Genomic DNA, 9,015 nt, shown 5'->3' with positions numbered 1-9,015 from the left:
ATTGATAATCCCAATAAATATTTACTCCCAGAAGTCAGATGACCCTCCGTCCTTTAAGATGTAGGTGAACAGCCAGTCGTCCTCGTGCGGCGGCGGAGTCGGGATGCTGCAGTGCTGGACGTGTGGTGGTACGCTGAACGACTGGGCCACGCCCTCAAAGGTGAAGTGCTGGTTGCCCATCAGCGTACAGGAGGCCTGTAAGCCTTGTGTTGAGCTGTGTTGTGTTGAGTAGTGGCTCGCTGCTGTCGGCTGCTGGCTTTGAACAAAACACTGAGAAGTCCTGAAACTGCTCAAGCACGCCTCTTCATTTTGTGTCGCTCCGCACTGAGCGCCACTGAACACCGACTGTCTCTCCATCTCTGGGCAACTGGACGCACCTCCGTACGTCTCCTCAGGTGTGGCTGTGAGCTCCACCTCCTCTTCATCCTGCCGTTTGTTGCTGCAGGTGTCCTCCCACTGATCTGACGACCATCCCAAAGGTTGGCCGTGGACGGCGTGCTCTCCGCTGTCACTTTTGCACGCACAGATGCTCTCAAAATACGCCTCTATGTCAAAGAAACCTCCCACATTGTTGCTGCTGCTGCTGCTACTGCTGCTGCTGCCTAACCCGAAGAGATCCACGACGTCTGCCCACTGGCTCTCCGACACATCACCATTCACCTCCGGTTCCTCTGGGATGTCTGGGAAGTTGCAGTAGTCCAGAGATAGTGGGTGCAGCTCGGGCGAGAAGGTCGGGGAAACATCGATCTGGTGGTCACAATCCACCGCGAATGAGTCTCGTTGAGTCAGCTGAGAGTCGGCTGAGGGGGTGTGTGAGGATTTGGGTGGAGGTTCACTGGCCGGATCCTCTCCAGGATCTCCGTGGATCCCCCGCTCATTGTTCGTAGGAGACTCAGCAGTTAAGATCTCCACTAGTTTGTGTCTTTTACTTCCCTCTCTCTGTTCCGTCCTCCCCTCTTTACTCTTGCTGCAGGCCGTGTTCTTGGACTTTGAAACGCCACCTACGACTCTTTGAGCGTTTCGTGCAGCAGCATTTTGAGAGGAGTGATTCGACCCGTCGGTCGCGTCTGGTTCCTGCGATGATGAGTTTTTCTCCCCCGTAGGATTGAGAGCGGAAGCAAGACGCTGGTTTGACGCCTCAATGTCTGCAAACTTTCTGTGAGGGGTGACAGCAACATAAACTTAACATTAATATTACGGAGAACATCAGTCACTATTAGACAGCCTTTATTTTCCCACAGGGGGCTTCAAACATAGGGCTAATTATGCTCTTTTTTTGTTGTATAGTTTTTTGAATAAAAATCTGAATATGGGAATAATATGCAAACTTAATTTCTTGCAGTGATTTCGCTGTCAGTAAAAACAATGCCAAAGTTGAGTACCAGTAAGAGACGAAATCATCATTACTTATTGAAGGAATAAATCAAACTTTACATGCACAATGACCACAACAACTACAATATTTAAATTTAAAGTGCAAAAGAACAATTTCAGGCTCATCTGTTTATTCTAAATAAACTAAACTAAATTAAATTGAGGTATATTTTAAAGCTCTGACGAAGACCAGATCAACATGAAAAACTGAGAGGTCACTCAGTGCGCTGCCCTGCATGCCATCAGCATTATTACTAGTGGACTGAAAACAGGAAACAGTCACTTCCTGTCCTGCTCAGTGTCTCTCCGCGAACACAACCCAACCCTCTGTGACATCAGCAGGCACTGTCCGACGTCATGCTTCAACACACCTCTGAATCATGTTGTGCAGAAAGCGCCGGTGGTTGACCTGCCGCTTGGACGGTCGGTTTTTCCGCGGCTTCTGGAGAGTCCTCATCATGTGACCGGCCGCAGAGGTGACAAAAGTAAAGAGGTCACAATCCCACGGGACGCCTCGATCCAGGCCGGGCTCCACAGTCACTGAGATGGATCGCTGCATGGCTGGAGGAGAGATGCGAGGAAACAAAGAAAAAAAAAATTTTTTTGAAATTCATGAGATAAATCTGCTGTGATTTATATTGAAAACATATGTATATGTATAACATTTCAGCATAAATTAAATTTTATTTAATTCATAAAAAGTGGTTTTCAAAACATATAAATATTTGAAAATTTCACTGGTTCACATCCTTCTGTACAGTGTGAAAAAAGTAGTCAACGGGCATCTGTTTTAAAGCAGTAAAAATAAATCAATAACTTATAAATTATTATCATGCATCACTAAAGGTGGTCATTGCACACAGTCTGCTTGTGGATCATGCTGCTGCTCATCAATAAAAGTAAAATTTTGGTCATATCATTTTTAAAATGTCTTGTATATCAAGAATATTAAAAAAAAAAAAAAAAAAAAAAAAAAAACATAAGTTTTTTTTTTAATATACAGATTTGGCTGTTCGGGCACCTGCAAAAACATTCTTTAACTTTAGCATGAAATTTTGCAATACTTATTAGTCATGAAAAAGCTTCATGTTGACATTTAAAAAGCCTGTTAAGATTTTTTTTAAAGATATATATGTATTTACCTCCGTCCTCCTCAGGTAGCTGTGTGTCTCCTCGTCTCTCACCACAGACTGGGTCTGACAGCAGCGGAAGGCGACGAGGAAAAGGAGGGCAAGCCGTACTCTTTAATTGTCCGTCTACTATTGTGTGGGTGTGTGTGTATTGTGAGACTGTGTGAAGCAAATTAAGTCGAGTGACAACACGGTTCAGTCTGAATGCACAAATAACCTTTCTTTCTTTAAAAAAAAAAAAAAAAAATAGATAAAAGCCAACTTGCAGAATGGATAGCGGGAGAGGACGCGACACACCATGAGAGGCTTTTTGAAAAGAAAGAGGCAATTATGTGAGAAGTCAACCACTGGTGGAGGTGTGGGCACGCGTCTCCATTGTGTGCCGCTCCGAAGGCGGCTTGTTAAACACTGGGAGACACAAAGGCACCAGTTGAGGCAGTTAACAAGCCCTTAATTGATCGTCTTAAACGGCCGCCCTAATTATCACATTCTCAGAGGGAAGAGCTAAGATGGTTGCTAGTACATTTAATTGACCTTTGCAATTCAATAGCACAGTCCTTGAGTGAAGAATTTTACATGTCTATGGCGCAGATGGGAGGCTGCCACAAAGCCAAGGCAAAGAGGAAACCAGATGTGCAGTTAAAAAAAAAAAGAGAAAAAAAGATGAATGCATGTGCATCTTTCATTTTTGCGTTCTCATTATTCACACCTTTTAGGGGGGAAATGAAAATAAGAATTTGGATCAATCAGGACAAACAGGAGTGGTAATGAGAAGGTTGAGAGTACAAAAAAATATGAGTTAATATGATAAATCAGGAGTTTGTTTGTTCTCCCCGGGTTCTCCCTGGGTTCTCCGGCTTCCTCCCACAGTCCAAAGACATGCATGTGAGGTGAATTGGAAACTCTAAATTGTCGGTAGGTGTGTGTGTGAGTGTGAATGGTTGTTTGTCTCTCTGTGGCCCTGCAATGAACTGGCCACTTGTCCAGAGTGTCACCCTGCCTTCACCCTATGACAGCTGGGAGAGGCTCCAGCAGACCCCCACAGCCCTGAGTACAGGAAGAAGCGGGTATTGAAAATGGATGGATGGATGGATGGCAACTATTTCAACTCATATTAAATGTTTATCTCAAATTTTTGACTCATTCAAAAATATGAATTAAAATGTTAAAGTGGACTCTTACTAAAGTGAGTTTTACTTGAGAAAAAAAACACAATGCTGTTCAGTCCCAGAGTGATGGAGGAACTGCTGAGTTGCTCTGGACCTTCATGCCAGTGTTTGCAAACCCTGTACATATTTCAGTCCTCAACTCAAGAAACACAAGCTATACCAAACGGAGTGGGATCTATTTATAGTGGCAACACATGGTGCTTCCATGCAGCTGCACCCTTGGCTTCCTGCAGACTTCAACAACTCAATAAGTAAGAAATATCCGGCCGTAGGTGACAGCAACTTAACCACACACAGGTGAGAGAGGATTACAGCCCTCTGCATGGACTCTGCATGATCAGTTTTTGTGCAGACGACAGCATTCCACACATGTGTTGTTTTCTCAGGGCCTTCTTCAGGGGCCTGATAAAGGCTGAAAGGTCTTATCACACATTCTCTGTCACAGTGGTAGAACTTTAACCAGTCAATGAATCTCTCCCTCACCCTTGTAATGCACACACACACAGTCACACACAGAGAGAGAAACACACGCGTAAGTTGATTTCATTTCCTCCTCATTCAACTAAAGCAATCCTGGATCCTGTGGCCCTCTGGTCAGACACTGACGGAGAAGGTGAGAGTGGCTGTGGGACGTCGACCTGCTTTTGTAAAAGCATTTCTCAGACTAGAATTTGGAAAAATATCATTATTTTTATTTAAATGTCAATTCATTCTTCAAGGTTTTGGACTCGCCCTGCTTTCCCAACAGGTTTCTCAGCATGAGGCGGGCCTGGGATGTGTTCAGGGCTAACCCGTACATCGGCAACGTCCTGGGATACACGACCCTCTTTGCCTCCGCCGACCTCATACAGCAGAATGTGCTGGGTGGGAAGAACGCAGCGCGGTCAGCTGGCATCGACTGGTGTCAGACGGCACGAGTGGCGACCGTCGGCTTCTGCTTCCACGCCAACTTCAACTACCACTGGCTGCGGGGTCTGGAGAGGATGCTGCCGGGGGGCGGAGTCAAGGCGGTGGTGGGGAAAGTTGTGGTGGATCAGCTGGTCGCAGCTCCTCTCACCATCAGCGCTTTTTATATTGGTCAGTGCTGCTGTTGAGAGCTGTTGGAACTGTTGAGTGTCAAAACTGTTTTGTCACAGGCTCTGTTGTATGTGCTTTGTGATGTAAGTCATTTTAGATAATTAGCCTCAATTAGTCCAAAGGGACAATTCTTTCCCCCCAGGGGAAGTAAATAAAAACTGATGTCTGAATTTTAACTGGACTTTTTCAGGATTAAGTTTGCTTGAAAAGAAAGATGACCCACTTGAAGACTGGAGACAGAAATTTTGGACATCTTACAAGGTAAACATGAAGTAAAATAATAGTAGTAGTAGTAGTAGTAGTAGTAGTAGAAGTAGCAGTAGTAGTAGTAGTAGTAGTAGTAGTAGTAGTAGTAATAATAATAATAATAATAATAATAATAATAATAATAATAATAATCATAATTGTGACTGACTTTTTGCTGTCATAATCTTTTACATCTCTCTTCAGACTGGAGTGGTCTACTGGTCAACTATGCAGGTGAGATATGTTGTTGTTATTTATTTTTATTTTACCTCATTACAGGCCATTCTCTGTTTGAATAACCAGGTAAAAACAAATATGTTTTTGTTTTTTTTTGTTTTTTATTTAATGTATTTCTTCCACTACTGCAGGCGGTGAACTTCGCACTGATCCCCCCTGTGGCCCGGACAGTGTTTCTGGGGGGCATTGCTCTAACTTTTACCATCTACCTTTGTCACCTTAGACAGCAGCACAATCACAAACCTGAATAAAATTAAGCTCATGTGCTTCATATTTTCAACTGCATATATTTGTATGTCTGTGTTTTGCTACGAATTAATTTAATTGAGTTACTAAGTACATAAAAAATAATAAAAATGCATTTTGTTGTTGTTTTATACACTGGTAATCATGGTTCCTAATGAGAGTACAAATAATAGACCTCAATTCACTGATTTTACAGTATTACAGTTTGTTATACTTTTATATTGTTTACTGTAATGCAATAAAGATCAGAAAAAAATATCATCGATGCTTCTTTATGTACACAATCAAATGATCGTTTTTGCCACATTCACGTTGAATCTCAACCGATTATCAGCCATCTCTCCATTTTTCAAACGTTTCTGTGTTGCTTCAGCGCCTTCGCCGCTAGAGGCAGCACTTTAAATTACCACCGGTCTGAGTTTGCACTGTGCAGGAAGCGCTAGTTGCGTAGTGACCAATCAGGGCCCCGAGATTGCAACGTACTTGTTATCGCGAGACCTCGGCTCTTCCTTTTCCCTTTTCGTTCTGAGTCCAAGATGGTAGGTACTGCCAGTTGATAATTAAAGACACTATATATTCGTTATCCACGATCATCCTTGAAATCGAGCTATGATATATCGTAAACGAACGCCAATATTAGTTCTCCGTGCCATTTACGTCAACGTCATGCCACTATTAGGCACATTAATACTGTGAAAATCGTATTAGCTTATCCACAAAAATACCGATCTCGGTCGGGGGGGCTTCACGTCTTAACGTGGAAACGAAATGGTCTGCAAACGCGGCCTGAGTGCGAAATTTATAGTTGAACGTCTAAATTGCGTCTCCATACCGATCCTGTGTTTGAATAAATTATTTCAACTAACATACAGAGACGTTTCAGCAGTCTTAGGTAGCACTGTTAGCTGTTAGCTATGGACTGTCAACGTGTGAGCTGACCCGAATGAAAACTAACGTCCCAAGAAGCTTTTTTGCTGAATTCATTAAAACTTACTATGGCAGGAGAGGTTTTGCTTCTTGTTCTGGGTGGTTTGATTGTGAACATGTTTGACTAGCACAGCAATCTGAATGCTAACGCTATGCTACCCTTCACTGTGTTGGTAAAGTCAGTGTGTTTGAATGTCCGTCTTACTTTTACAGGGAGTCGACATCAGACACAACAAGGACCGTAAGGTGCACAGGAAAGAGCCAAAGAGCCAGGATATCTACCTGAGGCTCCTGGTTAAGGTGAGAAATAGTCTGTGCTTGAAATTCCTCCACTGATGTGTACATTAGTGTCATTCTGTGAGTAGAATTTGTGTGTTGTGTGTATTGAAATTGTTGTACTAGTCTAACATTATGCTTGGTGTTTGTAGTTGTACAGGTTCCTGGCACGTCGCTCTAATGCTCCCTTCAACAAGGTTGTCCTGAAAAGACTCTTCATGAGCAGGGCCAACAGGCCTCCCATCTCCATGTCCCGTCTGGTGTGTATTAAAACATTTATTATCCAATTTTAGATATTAATATACTTGGCAGGATTAATCCTGCTCTATTAATTTGCTGTTTTGTGCAGTTTCACTGCAATACTGTCACTGGTCTTATGTCTGTTAAAAGAAAAATAAATTGAGGACAGGTAATCATTTTAAAGTCAATCAGAAGCACTTGGTAATGACTGGTTTTCTGGGTTAACTCCTTTGAAAATGTGGGCCTTTTTTCTTCTCTCGTAGAAATTTGTTTTTGTTTGTCATTGTTTTCTATTGAGATTGATTTAACATTGATGTTAACTCGGAGTTAATGACAGTGATCTTTGTTAAAAGCAGCATAGACATTAACATTTTAAACTTCAATCTTAAACCAGGGGGGTGAAATATACTTGTTTGTGTCATGCTTGCAGTGTAGTGTGCCCTGTACCTGTTTGTTTTTGTTTATCGCTCTTATTTAAACTTAATTTTGGGGTGTCAGGTATAGTCTGCCATTCATGTGAACCGAGCCGTTTCAATGAATGGTTGTGAGGATGTATGCTGATGATGGGGGACGTTGCTTTTGTCACAATCAGATCCGTAAGATGAAGATGCCCGGCCGTGAGAACAAAACCGCCGTTGTTGTGGGAACCGTCACGGATGATGTCAGGATTCAGGACATCCCCAAACTTACGGCAAGATTATCAGCAAAGTTCTCTCACACGCCAAAAAAATGAATTTGCCCGATCCTGATGATGTTCTGGTGTCCTCCACAACAGATCTGTGCCCTCAAAGTCACAGACGGTGCTCGCCGCAGGGTCTTGAAGGCAGGTGGCAAGGTGATGACCTTCGACCAGCTGGCGATGGCAGCCCCCAAAGGAAAGGGCACAGTTCTGCTCTCAGGTAACTAAATGTTTTTGTTTTGTGTGTGTGTGTGTGTGTTTGTGGTGTTTTGGTGTAAGTATTTACAACTGGCTATCAATTCGTTTATCAGGAAAAAAAAGGGGGGGGTGCTTTGAGGTAAAAAATTGATTGTGCACTGTATTATGTAATATGGTTATTGTTTAGTCCAGTCTGCACTTTAGAAATGCATGTTCTTCCAAATTCAAAACATTGTATTATTAGTCATTCTACCGGGGGTGTGGAAAAATTTGTATTAAACAGGCTGATGACGTCTAATTGTGCAAAGTATAATTTGTTTGTAATTACAAGTGATTTAATTGTATGACTTACCTGTGTTTAGGACCCCGCAAGAGCAGAGAGGTGTACAGGCACTTTGGAAAGGCCCCTGGAACCCCTCACAGCCACACCAAGTGAGTATTGTGTTCAAAATTAGCCCCACTTATCAGTTGATTTCACATTGTGTTGTTGTTACTTCATCTGCCACAATCTAGATCTTACCCTGGGTGTATTATCAATTATATAATGTCTTATAGTTGTTTTCTTCAGACTGTAACTATGTGAAAACGTATGTAGTCAAAATGCACAACATCAGTTGGTACAATCAATCGATAAAAATTTTAAATCTTATTTTGCTTCTTGAAAAAAGAGACATTACTGCCAAGGGAATAAAACGTAAATGACTGCGCTTTCCCTCTGTGCTTGCATTTGAAGTGAGACCACCTTGTTTTATAGAAATATTTGTGATGCACCTTTTAAACCTAAACTGTTTCTCCTCCAGGCCCTACATTCGCTCCAAGGGCAGGAAGTTCGAGAGAGCTCGTGGTCGCAGAGCCAGCTGTGGCTACAAGAACTAGTCTGTTTGGTGTTCCATGCATTCTGATACAAATAAACATTGACTGTATCAAACAAAACAGTTTTGTGCCTATTCATTTGGGGGAAGGGTCGGTCAGAAAATGCAGCTTATGGTTTTGCGGCCGTGGGATTTTCTAATTTTCTAAGGAAACGGTTAAAGAAATACAATTTTGCTATGTCTACGTTTTCATTACGTAAGTGATCGTTTATTGTTTAATCATTTAGTTAGTATTGATACGAGTTGGAATGGTTTTTTTTGTGGGGGGGGGGGGGGGGGGGCAATGAGTCGCGTTGGCCAGGAAGTGGTTGCTCTGTCAATGATTGGAGAATGTCGGTGGGTGT

At 42.6% G+C, this 9,015-nt stretch overlaps 3 protein-coding genes across 5 annotated transcripts; 2 read left to right on the top strand and 1 right to left on the bottom strand.

The window, feature by feature from the left end:
• On the bottom strand, positions 1-1,943 carry c16h19orf85 (chromosome 16 C19orf85 homolog). Its single transcript, XM_076040877.1, has 2 exons — positions 1,746-1,943; positions 1-1,156 (listed from the first exon to the last, which is right to left on the bottom strand). Exons 1-2 carry the CDS (start codon positions 1,931-1,933, stop codon positions 22-24), a joined length of 1,323 nt encoding a protein of 440 aa, XP_075896992.1. The 5' UTR covers positions 1,934-1,943; the 3' UTR covers positions 1-21.
• A 1,852-nt stretch (positions 1,944-3,795) lies between these two features.
• LOC142898110 (mpv17-like protein) lies at positions 3,796-5,750 on the top strand. Of its 3 annotated transcripts, XM_076040896.1 has the most exons (6): positions 3,878-3,970; positions 4,242-4,286; positions 4,422-4,750; positions 4,941-5,011; positions 5,201-5,230; positions 5,365-5,750. In XM_076040896.1, exons 3-6 carry the CDS (start codon positions 4,432-4,434, stop codon positions 5,482-5,484), a joined length of 540 nt encoding a protein of 179 aa, XP_075897011.1. In that variant the 5' UTR covers positions 3,878-3,970; positions 4,242-4,286; positions 4,422-4,431; the 3' UTR covers positions 5,485-5,750. The 3 variants fall into 3 exon arrangements, with proteins under 3 accessions (XP_075897009.1, XP_075897011.1, XP_075897010.1); XM_076040894.1 differs by lacking the exon at positions 4,242-4,286 and having other exon boundaries at positions 3,796-3,970; XM_076040895.1 differs by lacking the exon at positions 3,878-3,970 and having other exon boundaries at positions 4,151-4,286.
• A 190-nt stretch (positions 5,751-5,940) lies between these two features.
• On the top strand, positions 5,941-8,732 carry rpl18 (ribosomal protein L18). The gene is made up of 7 exons (XM_076040901.1): positions 5,941-6,018; positions 6,620-6,706; positions 6,835-6,942; positions 7,515-7,613; positions 7,698-7,821; positions 8,162-8,231; positions 8,600-8,732. Exons 1-7 carry the CDS (start codon positions 6,016-6,018, stop codon positions 8,673-8,675), a joined length of 567 nt encoding a protein of 188 aa, XP_075897016.1. The 5' UTR covers positions 5,941-6,015; the 3' UTR covers positions 8,676-8,732.
• The last annotated feature ends 283 nt before the right edge of the window (positions 8,733-9,015 follow it).

Source organism: Nelusetta ayraudi, unplaced genomic scaffold, assembly GCF_046127955.1.
Source record: "Nelusetta ayraudi isolate G7.1 ecotype Tasmania unplaced genomic scaffold, CSIRO-AGI_Nayr_v1 ptg000063l, whole genome shotgun sequence".
NCBI lineage: Eukaryota > Metazoa > Chordata > Actinopteri > Tetraodontiformes > Monacanthidae > Nelusetta > Nelusetta ayraudi.
Note: the sequence above shows the minus strand (reverse complement) of the source record. Positions and strands in the feature narration are given on the sequence as shown.

What these genes read in the sequence shown, in the direction of transcription:
- c16h19orf85 (XM_076040877.1), bottom strand. Translation starts at nt 1,933, where the DNA reads ATGCAGCGATCCATCTCAGTGACTGTGGAGCCCGGCCTGGATCGAGGC. An exon ending in CTGCACAACATGATTCAGAG is followed by an intron (nt 1,157 to 1,745) that starts GTGTGTTGAAGC and finishes CACCCCTCACAG; the next exon opens with AAAGTTTGCAGACATTGAGG.
- LOC142898110 (XM_076040894.1), top strand. Translation starts at nt 3,879, where the DNA reads ATGCAGCTGCACCCTTGGCTTCCTGCAGACTTCAACAACTCAATAAGT. An exon ending in CATCAGCGCTTTTTATATTG is followed by an intron (nt 4,751 to 4,940) that starts GTCAGTGCTGCT and finishes GGACTTTTTCAG; the next exon opens with GATTAAGTTTGCTTGAAAAG. An exon ending in TCTACTGGTCAACTATGCAG is followed by an intron (nt 5,231 to 5,364) that starts GTGAGATATGTT and finishes CCACTACTGCAG; the next exon opens with GCGGTGAACTTCGCACTGAT.
- rpl18 (XM_076040901.1), top strand. An exon ending in ACCTGAGGCTCCTGGTTAAG is followed by an intron (nt 6,707 to 6,834) that starts GTGAGAAATAGT and finishes TGGTGTTTGTAG; the next exon opens with TTGTACAGGTTCCTGGCACG. An exon ending in GGGCACAGTTCTGCTCTCAG is followed by an intron (nt 7,822 to 8,161) that starts GTAACTAAATGT and finishes ACCTGTGTTTAG; the next exon opens with GACCCCGCAAGAGCAGAGAG.